At 35.0% G+C, this 20655-nt stretch overlaps 1 protein-coding gene across 2 annotated transcripts in view; it reads right to left on the bottom strand.

The window, feature by feature from the left end:
* Nucleotides 1–20655, bottom strand: part of GBE1 (1,4-alpha-glucan branching enzyme 1) — a 170015-nt gene that overhangs the window by 114881 nt on the left and 34479 nt on the right. For both annotated transcript variants that reach the window (XM_040566525.1, XM_040566518.1), the window contains exons 2-3: nt 17144–17313; nt 7699–7814 (exon numbers count right to left, since the gene is read on the bottom strand). In XM_040566525.1, coding sequence (XP_040422459.1) covers nt 7699–7814; nt 17144–17313 — 286 coding nt within the window. The remainder of the gene's footprint in view (nt 1–7698; nt 7815–17143; nt 17314–20655) is intronic.

A 20655-nucleotide genomic window follows, 5' to 3' on the forward strand; every position in this document is an offset into this window, starting at 1 on the left:
GACTCTGAACTTATCAGGGATATTTATATCTGTTCAAAACTCTCCCGTCCTCCCCCGCCCCTTGGAAAATTAAAAATAAATAAAATCAAGGTATGACAGAAGCAAAAGACTAACTCCAAAGCCAAGTCATGCCCCAATTTTCCAAAAGAGGGAGATATAACTCCATTTCTGAATTCAGCAAGTGTTTCAATTCCAATGAAGAACATAAAAACGTGTTGAACTAGTTTACTAGACCAGCTTAACAATAACAACTTTTGCTGTATTCTCTCTCCCCCCCCTCCACTTTCCTGCTTCAATTAGAAGGCATATATACTAACATAAACTTACAGAAAATACAGTATCTATTGGAACGTAGTGCAATGCAAAAGACTGAGACAGCAGCCTACTATTTATTACAAAAGCATTTATGCAGAAAGAGATACAAATAACATAGGAGAATCAAACTTAAAAATCAAGTAAACAATAGGAGCATTGTTAATATTGAAAGCAGTATTACATGGAAAGAAACAGGCCCAATACAATTCAACAGGCACAAAGCTAAAGACAGTACTTCACTTAATCAACTACTATAAAGTACAGGAAGAAACAACAGGTTCAATAACTTTTAGCTACACAAAGATGACTCCACTAGGTATTTCACCACTAGGTGTTTACAGATAGATTATTTTTTTAAAACACATTTGCACTGCAGGATAGCATTCAAACTTTCAGGCTAGAATAGTTTGGAAAACTATTTCAAAATCAAGTTAATAAAAGTTGAGGGAAAACTAGGGTCTCTAAAATACACAATTCAATAAATACTTTTTTCCCCCCCACTGTGACTTAACCAGAAACAAGTTACCATAATGGTGATGTATACTAAAGACTATAAAAACTGTATGCATATTATAAAAAATTCATATATGTATTATATAACAGAGTCTTGGGGTAGGAGAGCATAATTTGGAAAGCAACCATAATTATAAAGCACATTACACACAATAAGTGTAACTTATTAGAGTTGTTCAAGCCACGTCAAGTAGAAAAGAAGCTTTTCAAGTATGTAATAGAAGCACCCAAGCATTAAGTATTACTTATCTTCTACTATAAAGCATTTGTAAAGGACAACTGCTGCATAATGCACCTTGCGATTGGGTGGTTTGTGGCATAGCATGCATACCTTCTGGTGTTCCCCTTCACGACTGTTTCCAACTGACAGCAAAGTGTCTTTTGGAGATGAAGTAGGTCACGCTCAACACCACCATTTCCTGTGACATACTCCTACAGTGTTTTCCAGGTGATTGGGGTAGCTAATGGCCCCCAATGGTGCTTTCACTTTCCTTGTCCTCATCCCCAACAACTCAAGAGTCCCTGTCATCTTTTGTCACAGCCTCTTTGGTGGATAACCAAAAATGCAGATAGTTCTGATGCGGTCCCTGTGGTCTGAGGTCACCTCCTGTGTTGCCAACACAGATTCCATCTGACAGGACTTCAGCATACACAGTATGGAATAGGTCCATAAGAATACTAAAGTTTTAATCTTCTGCTTTCTCCTTGGCCTATAATGTTAACAATATTAGACATGAATACAGCCCCAAATTAGAAATTCTAAACCACCAGTAAGTCACACTATAAAGTGTTAAAAGCTTTAACTAATTAGTGTCTCTACCCTAAAACAAACAAGAAACTCTAAAAGAAAACAGTCATGTTTATATAAACTTAGTATGGACATTCAAATTTCAAATCCTATTTCAAGACCCCTTCCTTTTGAAAAGTCTCTCCTCCTTTCCCCTCCAAAAAACTTGTTGCTCTATTATATACCTAATACCACTTGACACGATTCATCTTGTGTGGGTAAACTAAAAGAAAACCATTCTTAAACAGCAAAACCTCCTGCCAAAAAATTGTGCAGTCTTCAAGTCACAAGAGAACTAAGCCTGCCAAAATAACTGAACAAGAATATTCTGAATTGCTGGGCTCAGCCTACAAAAAAGGCTCTGAAGAGCAACAGTCCACTGCATTACAATGCTTCATCCCTGCTACAACCTCTCCTACGTGCCCAGGAGTATTTGCACGTTGCCTATTTGGATTTGGTAAACAAAGTCAAGAGGCCATTTATCCTCCACTGAGGTAACAACTCCTCCTGCTAGTAAATTTAATCTGTAGTTAACACAGAAAAGTCTACAATAACTTGCTAAAGGGTCAGGGCTCACAATCAAGCAATGAAACAAAGGGCATTGCCACATATCTAACTGAGGCTTTACTTCCCATTTAGCACCACTGAGGTACTGAATAGAAATGATATGGAAATAGATATGTTGTATGATTTAAATCCTGTTCCCTAAAATTCAAAATGCCAGCAACACCACGTCTGCTCCTTGCTACACACGGATTACATAGCATGGTGCTGCGGAATACTCATTTCACTTACTGATCAACTTTGAAAAGACGGGTTTATTTTGTTTCACCCACCCACCATTCATGACATGAAATTTAAATTATGTGGAACTTAGAGTATAAGCAGGGATATTTTCCACACACACAGCTAAGCTGGAAGCAGGAAATATTAACATTGTTTACTTGTACATATAAGAATGCAAATAGGAAGCTTCCTGAAGAAGCGTTCCTATTGAAGTACATCAGCTAGTGCTCCTTCTCCTACATATAACCTGTTTACATCTTGTATAAAAACAAAACAACAACGAAAACCCACACAAAAAACAACACATCACAAACACTTCTATACCTAGCATTCTAACCACAAGCCCGTTATCCCACTTACTCAAGTTTACTTGGTTTTCATATTGAAATTAATAACACCTAATTTTGACTGCAGACTGCTTGAAATGCATGAGATCTGAGCTTGAAACCAGCCTGATACTATGCCACTGGACTTTCTGATCAGTAAGGTCAACTGCAACGCCATCTACTTCATCACTGGCAGTAATTACACTTGATTAATTTTACTATCAGTGGTTCCCTGACACTGATTAACCTACTTGCTTACTACGTTTGATTCTTTTTCAGGGTTTATAAGTTAAACACAGAGCATGCAGCTCTATGAGTTACTAGACACAGTGGTAAAAACTGTAAAGATGAATTTTTAATAACGCTATTTCCAACCAACTTTTCTCTCCCCACAGCCTCAAAGGCACAAGTTATTTTCAGGTCTTTTAAACATTGTTAGTGTATGTTAAAATGTTCTGATACAAAGCAGTTCTTCCTTTTCACAATTTAAAGTTAAGAAGAGTTTTATTTGGACTACAGAATTACCCAAAAACAATAGTAGCAGTGGGTTTTGTTTTTGTTTTACAAAATAAGACTTGCTGACCATGGTGCCAGCCCCAGTTTTAAACTGAACTTGGCACTTATGAATATTTTTCAGCTATCACTGAAACCATTCAAATATATAGCAGCCTGGAATGTCAGTAGAAGTGTATTCTTAAAAAGTGCACAAAATATCAAATCTAACTACTTCACTACAATACAAACACTTCCTTGTAAAACATAATAATTGAAGTTTAACATGAGCGGGAGAGGAAACGATATAGATTTAGTGATTGGTAGAATGCAGAGTTTTGAGAAATTTCTACCATTTTCTATGGTGACCTTTCCAGGGAAGACTTGTTAGTTGTCCCTGAGCTGTATATGACTAGTTCTATCACCATATGAAGGTTATGGTACCCAGAAACCATCTGTTAAAACACAGCCAAAACTAGTGATGAAAAAAAAAAAAGGAAAACTGAAAACAATTATTGAGTTTTTGTTTTTTTTTAATACTACTATCTATCTGCATGCAATTATATTAAAGCTATCTGAGAAAGCTACTCATGAGTAGTTAATTCATATGGCATCAAAAAAGCCATTTGAAACCAATAATGTTGTCTGAAGTATCAGTGATGACTACCTCCTAATCTTTACTATGCCTTTAGAAAAAGTTACAACATCGAGGCATGTCAGCCATCCCGACACTTTCCTTTATAATTGAAGAGAAATAAACCAGAATCACTTACAGTGAAATTTCATGAACATACAAATGAAATTTAGAGGTATACAGTGCTTTAATTTCATGCACCTACCCAGCATGTTGTCAGATAAAGTGTCAGTTAAATTTAATATATAAAATTCATATTCTGTCAAATCACTTCAGAAATCACAGATCAACTGTCATTACTAGAGAGTTGAACAATTACTACTATTTCAGTATATCCTCTCTAGCACACAAAAGAAAAACTTAGTGGTTCAGCTATACAGGTCTCTTAATGGAAATTATTTCCTAATCAATGTTTTGTGGTGTCAGATAGTTCGGAACTGCCAATATTTTAGAAGTACCGATCCTACTACCTTCTATTATTTAAGTGTGTCAAAATATTTTAGAACTTGATCATCAGTCATGAATTTGGAAGTTACTTTCATCTAGGCCTGAGTTCTTATTGGCTATTTTCCAATTGTTCATCTTCTGTTTTGATCATTTGCATTCCTATAAAGGAATGCAAACTTAAACAAGTTCCCCAAAGGAGATAGATCTCTATTTTTAAAAGTGTTATCCCCAGCCCTAAGTTTCACTTGACCCTATTTAAAAATTAGAAATGACAGTGACAACTGAATTTACAGGTATTTTTAAGCAGTTATAAAATTAATTTAAAAATAAAGACTAAAAAGAATGAAGTGGAGCACATATAATCTCCTGCATGTGTACAACAATGCAGGAGACTTAGTAAGGAAGCCTATCAATCTGAATTTTTCTAAAAAGCTTGGTGTATGCCATGAAGGAGGAATTAAGAATGCTCCGTCAATGAAGGAAGAATTTTTGACAATGAAAGAAGATGACACACACACCCTCCCTGTTAGAATGAGACATACAAACAGACTACCTCCATTAGAATAATGCAACAAATGTACAAAGAAGATAATCCAGTGAAGCAAAGAGAGATGTTTTTTTCTTTGTTTTAAATCTGTGGTCAGGTTATGACATCTGTCAGAAATTAAAACAAACGAAAAACTCATACAATCACAACATGAATTACATTTGTTTAAACAACTCATTCTAAGATAATTAATTGATCTAGGGGGAGCTTTGGAAATACCTCGTGGCATTTTCCACAAAGACAAAAAATACCACTAGGTATTTTCAAAAAAAAAAAAGTGCCCTTTTCCAGCAGGTAACTATTTTGTAGATGGATGTTGTAATTCACACGACAGTCATTTTCAACTGTTTTAAGTATTTATCCCTTGACACAGAAGATGCATCAGAAACATACCAAAATATCTGCAACAGAACCTTTTTTTTTTAATTACTTACCTTCAATGTTTATGCTTATTTATGAGAAGACTGCCAGAAGAACTACAGTAGACAGTCTACTACTACTGAAAACAGGAAAATGTTTCACCTCTATTCCTCATTTATTTTCCTATAAAAATATTTTGTGACCTGATCTAAATTAGTGTCATCAGCTACACTCCATCCATTTCCCGTTCTGGTTCAGAAGTTACTTATTTAAAAAGAAATGACCTTGTCACAATTTCAGTACTTGTAATTTGCCTATGTAGAACTGAAGATGAAAATACCGTATAGAAAAGCCAAAGATAAGGACCTCCCAGAGGAGCCTTTTCCCCCCTAGCAGATTAATTAAATATTTATGTAGTCAACTTTTAAAGAGATTTAAGACATTCAGAGAATTAATATTGTCAAAAGAGGCTTTAAAACATATGCCATTATGCTTTTTACAGTAATGCAAAAGAAGTATACACACACACACCTTCAATACCAAGGAGAAATAATTTTTGTTGCCCAGTCTAGTACACTACCTGTGTATTTAAACATCAGCTCTGCAATCTGCATAGTAATTGCTATCTACATATAATCCAATGTTTTCATCTTCTACATGAACAAAGAACTGCAGAACTGCGCTCTACCACACAAGTCCTAATGTTCCCCAAAATACTTATGAATGGCCACAGTCTTGTAATGGAACCATGTAGTTTCAAGAAAATTTAAAGAGCAGCAGTTTTCCAAATACATTATTGGAACAACAGCAGAAAAAGATCACCTGTAGCACAAGGAAAACATGCATTCCCACCACACGTGGAATATTCCAGCCTCACTTCACATTTTGTTACAGATAAGCCATTTTAGAACTACCTTAACTGAAGAATATTCTCCCACTTGAGTTATTACCGGTAAATACATTGAAAGGACATGTGTTAGAGTCAGTTGTGTAGGCACCAAGTAACAAAAATGTGCCATGAAAGATTATCAAAGTTACAGATGAGGCTGGAAGAAATTCTACATGGATTAAGTCATCAATTATAATTGCATACACTTCTGAAGAGCAAGAAAACTCTTAATTTTATCAAACACATTTATGAATATATGCTATTTGCTAGTAGTACCGATATTACTCATCATTCACACTTTTATCTCTACTAAGCACGGAATATTCTAAAGTAGGTAAGTTCAATACCTTTGTAAATACAACAAAAGGTAAATTTATCAGCAATTAAAAAAACTAACATATCTCTAAACCATAGAAAATATTAAGTAACAATTCTGCAATCTCAAATTACTGCATAATCACTGCATTTGAGTTGCAAACAACTGTTTGCTCCCCTGCTCTGTGAAATAAAATCAGCTTTCTCACATCCTTAAATGATTACTTCCTTGAATTATTTCAATTTATCCATATTTATTATTGGGACAATTTCATAGGCCATAACAAATGCAGAGAGATAAGAACATACATTGAGTAAGCATTTCCAGTGCATTTTTATGCATTTCTTTCTTTCAGCAGATTCTCTGTTTACCTAAGATCAGATTTTCAACAGAAAATTGAAGATTCTTTACAATGTGTTAGTTTTGTTGATGGGAGCCCTGAGAACATAGTATATGTTATACAAATACTCCCAGTTGCTTAATTTTCCTGGTCTATAGATTTTTTCAGTACATTTCTTCCCTTAACTACTCATTACTGTCCCCTGTTATCATTTGACATCTCTAGAACACAAGCTCAAATTGCAACAAGTCAAATTTTCAGAATTATATCTCAATGACTGAAATCACTATTCACATGGAAATAATCACATCTACTGATAGTTGTCATTATGTGTATCTGCACTAAGCATAACAACTGTGGTATCTGACAGCTCAAAGAAACTTTCCATTAATTTTTGGAAGACAGGATTTTATGCTCATTGATGTTCATGAAATACAACTAAGTTTTCCCTCATTCTGTTTTAGTTCAAATTCCTTAATCTAAGCTGACTGATTCGTATTCTTAATTACTAAATATTGCAAGTTTCAAGAGGCTACATATGCTTTTAAAGCATCACAAAAAGAACAAGTGAAAAATTATGGTTAAAAGCATAACATTTTCTACCAAGATACTGAGATTTGAATAGCATCTTAAGTAGTTGCATCAAATATAGAACAGCTTTATGTTCACCTTAATTCTTATTTTTCACATTATCAGTATGTAAAAACTGGTTTCACCTTGTAACGTGATACAATACATTATATCCACGTTTCAGCAACATATGCCTGTTTCTATACACCATGAAGAAAATTAGATGTTAATATTATTTCATCCTTTGGGGTCACTTCACAGAAGTAGATAAATTGATTGCTTCTTATAATAATTATAAGATAATAAGGTTATTTAGGAGAAAACAAAAAGGGCAAACTGCGTATGAAATGTTACAAGAACTGGAAAGAACTAGTACCTTTAGCTTTGACCCATGGGGCACAGGAGAATAACCGTCTTGTCCAGGTGGAATGAACAACTCCCATTTCCCATACTCCATTTTCTTATATGGATGAGAAAATGGATTCCAGCCATCTGTAATAAGAAACAAAAATAAGGGTATTTATCTTAAAATGTGTCCAATTAAAATTTAAAGGCGTAACAGTATTGTCAAGTCTTTTTCAGAATACACTTGCAGCAGATACAAATACTTTTATATCAGATATTACTATACCCTTTTAAAAGAGATTCAATAAAATGTATAAGATGTTTACTGGGAAACCATACTCCAGTTCTAATTTGACAATTGCTGATTATAGAGGAGGGAAAAAAAAAATGAGATTGGACAAAACATAACCAAAACCCACCTCCGTAACTCACATGCTCAAACTGGCTTTGGACAGAGACACATACACATCTCATTGCTTCTATTTTAACAAACTGATGTCCTATTAATAACATGAAGTGTATTAACCAGAAAAGTGAAGAAGCTGCAGACAAACTTGATAGCAATGGCTGCAAAACCACACAATACCAAATACCAGCAACACAGCTAAGAACACTGGCCTAAAACGCCACAGTTATATGTAAGTAAATCTTAAATCAGGTTTCTTTTCATAAAAAACACATTGAGTGAAACGAGCTTAGATTCTATAATTCAAGATTCTTCATACTGTTTTTATTCACTAAGCACTGGAGAGGTATGAGGTTAGTTATTATGACATAACCTAATTGAATAAACACCTGCCAAGATCACGTGTGTTTATATAGATGTTCAAGGTTAACTCTCACAAATGAGAGTGAAGATAAAGCTTCTGAACTGACAGACTTCAGGCAACACAATTATTTCTGAACTAAAAGGAAGCAGGCAAGCTACATTTCAAAATGACTCTTCTTTGCCTTGGAACTTCTCCTCCTCACAGATCCCAGCAACAGGGAATACTAAGGTAACAAGAAACCAGTCGACACAAGAACTGAATTGCAAGATGCTATCTCCATACTAATCCATTTGCATGCCATTTCCTGTAGTAAAAAGAGAGGTAGCTAACACCAAGGAAGAAGCATGAACAGCCTTCGCTGATCTTCTATACAGGACCTTAGGTACATAGAGTAACAGTAAATAAAGTCTATGTTCACTTCCTAAACTGTAGTTCCATTACTAGTTTAAGCTAGTATAAAACAGCATTTCTACTAAACATGGTAGTCTGGGTTAAACAAATTAAATAAAAACCAGACATGACACCAAAAGTGAGATCTCCTGTTCCAGTGGCAGTAGCAACTACTTTAAAACCACCAGCCTACTTACTGTGTCTCTAGAGCTTTTTATTGTTTTTAGAGAAAGCAAGGACAAATACATGTCATTACTTCTTAGTATGTAGCAGTGGAGGTCAAAGTGGACTAGTGAAGACAAATTTCTGTATTAATTACCTGAAAGCTTTTTCAGAAATTTCAAGAGTAGTATTTAACATCTGAGATGATTCCACAGTTCACTGTAGAATATTGTTTTTTTCTTCTTTAAATGAGGAAAATATAGATTCCTATTAATAAGATAGATTATATATGCTGCAAGATCTTTGAATACCTTCCCTAATTTGAGAAGATATTAACAGTAGGAGAGAAAAGAATATTAACAAAATATTACTGCTGATTTAGTGATATAAAGCCATCTGCTTTATCTTTGTCCTTAAAAAAACTGAAAGCAGTTCTCTTGGGAGCAAGTGATGGAAAAACAAACATTTTCAGAAGTAGAAAATCACATTAAATTAACATTTATTTAATGCAATGATCAAAAGGAATCTGATTTGTGCATTCACACAGCATTCCATCATAAACAAATTATTAAAAAATTAAAACAATTTATTCCTTCATGGTCTGAATGCATACTGCTTATCAATTTTTATGCTTTAACTTACTTGAGTTTACCATGGAGGAACAAAAATTGCAGTATCAAAAGAAATAACTTATAAATGCAAACTTGTAACTAAACTTTTAAAAGATATTCAGGACAAAAATAATTCTCTTTTTACTTAAAATATATTGCAAAAAATTAACACAGTAGCAAGTGTTTCTCGAGTCTTACAGCTTATAATTTCCTAAATTATACTGTTGATGTGTGATAAATCTTTTTTTTTTTTTCTGTTAAAAGAAAAATAAACATGCCCAGAGCAAAGAAACAGTTTGACTTGCCTTTCAGCAAATGCTATTTAGTAGATGGCTGACCTGATTCGTAACCATCTCACTTCAATCACAATTTTGGACTAAATGCTCTCCAGAGATTTCTTCCAACCAACCTATAGCAGGTTAAGGAATAGACTACAATACCACATACTATATTCAATTTTAAGACCACTTCCAACTAGAAGAACTCTGCTGCAATGAAAGGTGAGTTTAAGGAAGAGATTACTACCTGCTTCTCCATGGAAATCACGTACAAAATCTCCATGTACAGTGAAGTACAAAAGTGAAGGTACCTATATACATCAGCAAATATATTTTTCCAACAAACGTCAATAATCTAAAATATTGTCTAGCATGCAAAATAATGTTCTCTAATAGTACATGGATGTCTTCAGCTTCAGGGAAAGAGTAGACTTTCAAAGAAATTTGCCTGTTACTTTTATATAACTGTTTAAACCAGGGAGATACCAATCTTTATAGAAACAAACAAAATGCACAAATCAGACAGGCTAGACAATGACCAAAAAAAAAAAAAGGCAAACAAAAGCCTGCGTAAGAAACATTCTAGTACCTATTCATTTTACAGTAATGTCAAACCGATGCAAAGATGCATTATTATTATAATCAAGTGTTCCCTATGCTTAAAAATAGAAATACAATTAATTCTACTCTGTTTAGATACAAGTTTTCAACACTTAACATATTTGGATAGTGCTGACAGAAAAACACATTAGCAGAATGAAAGTACTCACTAAACTATTGCTTGATTGATAGCAAGAGAACTTACATATTTAGTAAGATTGCTTTTTAGTCTAAAGCTTCATCCAAAAAATAACAGAACAAAAACGCAGGTCTACTAAGGACCAAACAAACACTACTGGAGCAATAAAGCAATAGCTTCTTAGAAGAACAACCAAAGCTGAAACAGTAAGTGTATTCTCTCCCTTGCCCTCCCTCTTATCAGGAGCATCAGGTACTTGGAGATAGGAGGTAGAATGTAGGGGACTATTATGCATAAACCAGATAACTACACGCTTTTATAGGAAGAACATCTTTGCATAACCCAAGTGACACTGATATGGTCCTTAAAGCAGAATCTTTAAAAACCAGCTGACTCTCTTCCTCCCTCCACTCCATCCCCAGGTATCACCTTCAGCGCTTTTTCTGAAACTCTTTCCAATTGAGCTATATTTCCTGACTACGTCTTGCTAACACTAAGCAGCACAGAAGTGACTTAGGCCCTGCCGTTCCCTGTGTAATCCCTGTATCTCCCCATTCCCTTAGGAAAATTCACCTTAAGTTTACTATGTACACCAAGAACGTTATATTATTACATTCTTCCAAAAAGCTTCTCATGCCCTTGGTTTACAAAGATTCCCTGGGACTCCTACAACCAACTCTTCTCTCCTTTAGAAGTGGAATGGTTGCACGTCTCTATTAATTTAACCATGCCTGCTTTCCACAGGCAGCTTTCACAATTCTGCCCCAGTTGCTTACACTCTCCCCTCCACCTGCTAGCAATCCCCTATGCTCCACTTAATTCTTCCTCTTCTCAGCCATGGTTCCCCATTACTTGGTGCCTATGGTTCATGATTTCAGAATACACAAAGTAACACGCATCTATCCCAGATGTTCCTATTTAAAACCATTATTTACTTCTAATCCCTTGGAAAGGAACTCATTTAGGAAGGTTACTACAGAAAATATTGCCTTATATTAGGTAAGAGACATAAAAAGTTAAAATGCCCTGAAATTTGAAGGCCTGCTACAAAGAGGAAGTGGTTCAGGTTTCTCCAGTTTTACTGATGAATTTTCAGATTTTTCAACAAAACACAACCAATAATGTCGACAACAACATCCCTAAAAAAGCAAAACACCTGAATAGCTGACTATTCAGACATCTGCCATTTCCAGAAGAAAAAGGACAGGAAGAAAAGACAAGGAGAAGTATCTTAGTCTGAGAACAAGAACTTCATAAACTCTGCCAATAGCTACAAACAGAAAAAGGTTAAGAAGCTTACCAACAGAAGTTGAAATAATTAACTTCAGTACGTTTTATGAGAGAAAGGAACTATTGTGGACACCCCATAAGACATACACAAATACAAGAGCTCAAATACAAAATCTGAGGCCCCAAATACATCTTATTCCAACACAGAAGACATCTGGAATAGCCTAGTACTTTTAGTTTCTAACACTTCGATGACTGGATCTTGCAAAAACAACGTACTTCGGGAAACAAAGCACCAAACTTCTCCTTGCTCAGAACTCCACCCTTGGTATACCATGAACTAAGCTTTCCTCTAGAAAGAAAGGTAGAGCCATGACACCTTGGATACTACCATTTGTTATAAAAATACAATTCACATGCAATACTTCCAGATAAATCATAAATTAAATGACCTTTTGTTCCACAACTCTGGCTTTTATTTTCGTGTTGACAAGTATATTGCCATGCAGCTCTGAGGCTCAAGAGTTAACTTAGACACCAAGCTGATCTCTGAGACTAACACTCCTCTTTCATCTCACAAAGGGAAGGAGCACTTCTTGCATATTGACCAAATCATTCAGTTGTTCCAATACGGAACAACTGGTACAGCAGTGCAATATTGTAACTATGAAGTGACTTTTCAAAAGTAAAAACACTTTATAAATTGAGATTTAAGTCTCAAGTGCAAAACACTCCTAAGACAGTTGCACTTCTACACACCACGTACTTTTGACTAACGGGAAGGTGCTCAGTGAAAATACAGACTAACAAGCATTCACACAGCTTCCTCGAGAGAAAAATACCAGTCAAATAGCAGCTCCGACTAGGAGCATTGCAATCCCACAACATACCTGGAAATTCATTTGCATGGAACATGAAATCAAAAGACTAAAATCAGAACGTAACTGGAGTGATTCTCTACAGACACTACAGGTTACACAGAGTGGCCAATTACGTCTTTCTTTCTACATTGCCTTATTTTGAACAGTTCAATAGCAGGGCCATTAGCATAATCTGCTTAAGAAGTCATTAAACAAACTCAAATAATGACATGAAAACGAATGTCATTACTTCCCAGATATGATATCTCCCTGGATATTAATAGCAGCTTACACTTCAGTATTGCCTTCAGTCATCTGCAGCCACAGAAGTATAGCACTATGTCTTTACTCATGAAATCTGGGTATTCCTCTACAAAAAGCTTTGATAAAAGTACTAAGAAATTTAGTATTACATCATCATAATATCTAGACTTCACTTTGATAAAAGTTGAAGTCTGAAAACAAATCTTTCTAAGATACTGGAAGTTTCTAGTCTCAACTTTCAGATATCCAAATTATGAGGACTGGTGGCTGGAGCTTTGCCTTCTTCACTCTGAGGAAAACCTGCCAGAGTTTAAATAAGTAAATGGCTAACCTTCCGCCCCCAAAAGCAGCCAGCCCCTCTCTCCAGACCCAGCACAAGTCTTCTCCACTAGTGCGGAAATAAGGCAGAAAACAGAACAAATATTCCAGGATGATCAAATCTTTAGATTTAAATGTTAGCTGTGAGTGAGGAAGGTGAAGAAAGTGAACTAAAAAACAGAAGCCACAAGTCTGACTATATTATAATCAAAGATTAACTTCTGAATTAGCATATATATATACATATACACACACACACACACTTACTCTTTTAAGTTATTTAAAACCAGTAACTTTTTAAATTTTGATTAAAATAATGTTTACAGACAACATACTGAGACATTGCATGGCCAAGTACAACTTTGAGCATTCCAATTCCCCAAATAAATTCCATGGGTTACACTCAAAACTTGCACTTCAGTGACTTATTTGGAAATAGCTGATTGTAAAGTAGCAATAAATTGCCAGCAGTCAACAAGTTCCTCAGCAATACAGCATGCAAATAAAATACCGAGTGTTATTACAGAGCTTTTAAGGTAGCTATAACATTGATACTGCGTCTATATCAGAAATTCAGCTGACTAATTGCCTCACACACTTCATTTACTGAGATGCAAGAAGTACTGATTGACAAAACTTAATGTTTTAAAATGTTCATTTAATACTTTTCAGACAGAGTAAAAACAATGTACCTGACTACTAACAGGTGTAGTGTCTTGATCTCCAGCTATGAAGTTTTAAAGAACAGACAAAAAGGAGTTCCGTAAATATTGGCATTTTCTTGAATTTATGTTTTTCATTCTCCAATCCAAATACAGATTTGTATGCTATTCTTTTTTTTTTTTTTTTTTTCCCAGAAGACACAATGACACTAAAAACTATCTTCTAATGAAGTTCATTCATTACAAGTGCCTCAGGAGATAGCAAAAAGACATCACCACCCATAATTTGGGGTGAAAGATCTTAATGTCAAAGCTTTTATTGCCTATTATAAGGCATAAAAATAATTCAAAAGAGTGTAAAGCCTCAGTCTTACAAATGCATATAACAAACAAGTTATTCATGTTTATCTTAATAGTCATTATCAACTGTGCTTATGAACTATCAACTTAAAATTCTTTCAGAGTTTATAATTAAGTTCTCTGTAACACAGCCTGCACCTGCCATTATAATTTTCACTAGTTTTTGATCCTCAAACATCATTATCTTATCAGATTAAGTAGCAGCATTTAGTATTTTGTTTTTCCCCTCCTCTTTCAACCAAACACCTAAAAGAAACTCACACAATACTAGATTAAGTAAATGACTGAGAAAACATTGTTATCCATCTATCCACAACAGAACTAAAAACATAGTATGAATTAACTTTTTAATATTATATACCATTATATTTCGGTTTAAAACTGAACAGCTGCTGTCATTTCAAATTTGACATTTCCTTCCTTGTAACATTTCAACCCCCTCCTTCCCCCAGTGGCTGAATTAGTTCTCTCCTTATAAACCTGAGCTTTTATAAAAAAATTCTTATTAAAAGTAATCCTGATATTCAATTTAAATATGATATGATCATAAATTTAGTTTGAGACTTTAACCTGTTCAAAAACTTAAAGAAAGGTTAAAGGGATTCAATTTTAATTAAACGCATCTGTAGCAACCTGATTCTAAATCTTAGGATTTTGCAACCCAATTTCTCATCAGATTATTATTAAAGCACATATGAATTGAATGACAATCTTCCATTCCTCTAGGCTTTCTGAGTACATTATCTTCCCTTTTGGGAATGAATACTTTACTATGACTGATGACGAATATGATATATAGGACAAATGCAGTTTTTTTCCACATTAAAATGAATTTATTTTTATTCTTCTGACTTCTTACTACCACATTTCATTAACATCTAGATAAAACTATTCTAAGATATTAGTCCTAAATTTCTTCTTCAAGTGATGTATTGCATGAAGTATTTTTAAATGAAGTAGTAGTGGTTTTTTTATTGATTTTTTTTTTTTTTTTAAAGAAAAACATCTCAGTTATTAGCTATCATTCTGGTATACAGGTACTTCCCTCCAACCTCCCACTCCAACCAAAATAAGTTATATCCTCTTTGTAAATCTTAGGCATTAATTTCATTAAAAGTCTGTTTTTAAAATAGCTAACCAGTAAGTTTCATATTTAAAATAAATGCATTTAATCTTGAATTGTGTTGAGTAATTTAACCTATTACCCCCATCACATTATTATACCCATCACATAAAAGAATCTTAAGGTGTAGATGATGGGGTGGTATTGCAGACAGTAGAGGAGGGGAAAGGAAAATTTTTATGTATTTATACATGTAAAGCTTAGCTTTTAAAATACCCTCCTCTAGCTGTCTTGCAGCCAATACTGATATCTAGCACCACTGTAATCTAGGCACTGTAATCTAACTACATTCATGATTCCTTAATCAGTTTTGGAATCACGGTATGTATCTGACTCCTATATTAAAATTCAAATACTACATCAACCTATTTTACCGACATCCATTCCAATTAAAAGACAAGGAGTATTTGAAGGAAAGCTACCTTGTCATTCAGTAGGTTAAATTGAATCAAACAAGACATGGCTGAAAGTAGCATTGCACTAACTTTTCTGTTAGTCTTCTGCATTATTTTTTTTTTCTAAAAATAATTGTTGTCTACATACTCAGGTTATTACAGTGAATAGGTGACATGGACCCTCAAATCAAATTTTTAGAAGAAAAAAAATAAAAAACAGAATTAAAATAGATACAGTTCGAGTGATGCCTAGTAACTAAATCATAATTTGAATATTTAACTGTTTCTTTTGGTTATTCTGTTTACAAGTGTGTCTCGAGACTATGGATAAAACAGTACTAACACCTAGTACTATGAATCATTAAAAATGTTAATGGATCTGAAAAAAACAGTAATCCATTTCTTTGCAACTGCACACATTTTACAGAAGCTTAACCATAGTACTTTAAAAAGAACCACTACATACTACAGCTAATGGCATATGTAAAGAGTCTTACCTTTTTAAAGTTATATAAACACACGGAAATAAAAGAGAAAGTGGAATTCGTATTGCAGGATTTAAGAACAAAAATGCATCCAACTTGCATTTAGGAGTTTGCGTAACATGACTCACTTGAGTGTAGCTAGTCTTCTGAAAAATGACAAAATTGCTATTTTTGTCTCAAGTTTTAAGTAAGTGGAATCAATGTCTCTTAAGTTCTCAGACCATGCAATACAGTTCCTCCACTGTAATGCTGCCACCAACATTCTTTCCTCTTCCCTCAAAAGGGAACACCACCTACTTTTTCATGACTATGTTCATTTATGATTTTAGGTTACCATTTTCCTGCAGGACTTTTCTAGACTCTTATGATTAGTGGGAATCATGAAGGGCCTTGGTCCTTACACAACACTGCTGTTAGACAAGTCAAAGAAGATAAATCAAGTTACTCCACTGTTATTTTCTCTTTCCCTGCATACAGTTTCATAGAAGCCTAACAGTAGACCTTCAGGAAGAACCCCAGGTAGTTTAGATGCATTCAGCCTAAAGCTGCAGAGTGATCAGGCTAGGGCCTTTAGAGAAGTCATCACTTTATGGGTATATAAATAGATGCACATAATACTGACCATACAGTAGAAACACACATGTTCTTAAGTTATTGCAATATGGAGTAAAAGATTATTAGTTTAAGTTACTAAATGTCATTACATCAGCAACCCATAACGTACATTTTTATTATTAGAATTTTATCATAGCTACAACATTGTCTAAGTGAAAGGATATCAATCTAAAACACAGTGCAGGAAAGAGGCAATACTCCTAAAAATACTTACTGAAGTCACCTGTGAGAAACACTGCTTCTGCTCCTGGTGCCCACTCTTTGCAATATACTCCACCATCCACAAATTGGTTAACTCCGAAGGTTTTGTAACTTTTTGAAAATTTATCAAGACCACCTTCATTTTCCTCAATGCTCTTCAAGCGGTTGTAAAACAGAGCATACCTTTCAAAGAAAATAGATACATTTTTAGAAAGCTTAGCAAGCGTATTTCTTACATTAAGAAATGCAAGAGCATAAAGACCATGCTGAGACACTGTCACACTGTGTCCCAAGACTACAATATCGGATTCACCACTCTACAGAAAGAGAAAATAAAACAAATCATATAATTTTTCTAGGATTGCAAAACAGAACAGAGTTGCAATTTTCACATCTGTATTTTCTCTGCTTTACCTGAACTCTTTATACTTTAAGACTGCAACTCCTGATTGGCTGTCCAAAAATCATAGCATTACTACACAACATGAGAACGTCACACTCTGAACAGCCACGCACTTTTTTGTCCGTCTTATTAATGCTGGGCAAGGGCCTCACAGGGAGAATTGTATTGGTCCGGTACATCTATCACAGCCAGTTTTAACAGACAATCTCAGGACACTGAAAAGCTTCTAATGCAACATATAGCAAGTATGGAGGAAATAATCTGGCACTTGCAGAAAGTAGTTCCCTAAACAATCTCTCTAGAAAGACCATCAGCAAGATTAAGTAGTCCCCTGCCACTGGAACTAGTTGGAGAAAAAAGATTACTACTTTATGGACGTAATTATTTGGTATTGTACTCTACAATAACAGTCCCTATTAGGACTAGAAATGCCATAAACCTCTAATGTAAAAATCTGCTAGTAACATGTTGAAGTTTTTTGTTGGACTTGGCCATGTTTTCTCCAAGGAGTTCCCAACAATTCAGAAACACATATCAGGCACACATTGTACGTAGAAGACTGTCAACTTTTCTTCCTGAAGTGTAAGCTACTTTTGTGAAGCATGGCTAAAATGCTTCAGTTTAAAATATTATTAAAGCTACCTGAAGAGTTATTTTATTTGCAAATTAAATGTACCCATGTTCTCCAAAAATGGAAAGGAGGGTTCTGAAATATATAAAAACTAGAAAGAATCTGGGCAAAAATTTCTTGCCTGCCTCATTACACTTACTATATTTTGAAAAACTATAAACAAACAGTAAAGAAGCAAACGCATTATGGTGTTATACTCTGTTGGTTTAAAACAACAACAAAAAAAAAGAAAAGTGATCTGCTTGAAATGTTAGGACTTATACACTGCTCTCAGGTTTGTTTTAAGGGTTTGTTTCAGAACTGGCCTTCATTAGTCCACAGTAGAGGATTAAAATGTCAATTTACTGGTTAAAGTGAAATAGGATAACATTAATTTTGAGTACTTTGACTACTTTCAAGGTTAATCTCCCAGTAGGTTTGTATTACAAAGACTGATGTTCACCTTTAAAAACAGCAAGATTCGAAAAACGCCTCAGGATACACTATAGCAAAAATATTTTAACTTTTTGCCCATCTACCTGCACCATTCCTTTAAAAGTCAATTTCCATTTGTAGCACTTGAGGGAGAATATTTGGCCAGATTTCCAAATAAGTGTCTTACCTATATATACATATATACACACACACACAAAGTTGACTGACAAACTTTAACCAACTGCAATTGTAGAAAAATTTATATAAACAAAATGAAAAGTTAAATACAGAAGTGCAAGTCAAAATAGCCTCAAAAGTTCATCATATGGCATTTGGTAAAGGTAAAATTACTCCATTACTGAATGATTCTCCTCGAAAAAGGAATTTGACTTCTTTAGCTTTGTGGGTTTTTATTTTGTTTTTGTTGTGGATTGACTTCAAGTTATTCTTTAAAATATACTAATTATATTATATAAGAGCATAGTGCTTGTGACACAGCAAGTTAATTCAGATAGTGCTGCATCTTCACTGCAGAAATCATGAATATTGAAACAACTAGTGACCTCCATATTTGTTTTAAGTGATATTCTAGAAAGTATTCAGTTTTAATTTTGTTAAACGTCTGAAGTGATCAAATACAGAATCATGATTTGCTTGAAGTTCATGAAAGCCACCAGCTCCTAAAATGGATCAATTACTTGTGTTGTGAACTATTCTAAAAAACTCATCTCCAGACATGAAATACATCTGGCCACAAAACAAAGTTATCTTCCCTTGAAGGTCCTGCAAAACAGAACATAAGTGTAGTTCTGTATCCTGCTTCTGCTTTAAAGGAGAGCATTCAGTTAAGTGCATGCTTATAATCCAGTTGTGAGAAACTTAAAGCTAAGATTATATGAAAACAAAAAACTTGAATTTCTACATCACTGAAACATTCACCTTCCTGGGCAACCTGTTCCAGTGCCTGACTACTCTTTCTGAGAAGAAATGTCTCCTAATTTCCAACCTAAACCTCCCCTGGCACAACTTGAGGCCATTCCCTCTTGTCCTATCACTGCTGACCTGTGAGAAGAGGCCGACCTCCAGCTCCCCACACCTTCCTTCCAGGTAGTTGTAGAGAGCAATGAGGTCTCCCCTCAGCCGCCTCTTCCCCAGACTAAACAACCCCAGTTCCCTCAGCCACTCCTCACAGGACTTGTGCTCCAGGCCCTGCACCAGTTTCGTAGCTCTTCTCTGGGCACGCTCCAGGGCCTCGATGTCCTTCTTGTAGTGAGGGCCCCAAAGCTGAACACAGTACTCGAGGTGTGGCCTCACCAGAGCTGAGTACAGGGGGACGATCACCTCCCTGGTCCTGGACTAGATGACCTTGGAGGTCTTTTCCAACATCAATGATCCTATGATCTTCCAAACTGAAACCTCAGAATCACACAGAGAAAATGACAGGAAAGCTCTTGTTTGAGCAATTCCAAAGGCTTATTATGCACTAATAGCATACAATCATATATAAAAGAAAAGTATCAGACATTGTCACATTTAGCAACTCCTTGTGAACACTGGAAGTTGCCATATTCAGTGACATACAGCGACATACATAGTCATACAGACTACAACCAAACTGGTCACATGGGACAATACAAAGGTGAGAATCTTGCACAATTGTGGACGTGTAGAGAGAATTAAGAGGAACAGCTAGAGCTAGAAGCCAGGACTAAAGGCTGTTCTGCCCTCCTACCTTCAAAGCCTTCCATTGCTCATTAAACTGTGAAAAGTCTTTTCAGATTTCTCTACTTCCCAATATTTCAAGTTGGCACTGAAGAAATATTATAAGCTTAAAAGCCATACCCAGGTATGTTTTGAAAAGTACAGCTTACCTTTGTGACAAAAAAGCAAGCAAACAAACAAACAAAAAAAAACAAACATACAGTAACAAGAAGATCCACAGACTTTCAGGGAACTAGTCATGTCTAAGTGGAAGATGACATACATTGGGTCCCTGCTTACATACATTGGGGCTGCTCCAGGTACTTTTCTTGCTCCAGGAATTCTTATGAAAAAGCAAGCTCGTGTGCTGAGAAGG

This window comes from Cygnus olor, chromosome 1, assembly GCF_009769625.2.
Source record: "Cygnus olor isolate bCygOlo1 chromosome 1, bCygOlo1.pri.v2, whole genome shotgun sequence".
NCBI classification, from domain to species: Eukaryota; Metazoa; Chordata; class Aves; order Anseriformes; family Anatidae; genus Cygnus; species Cygnus olor.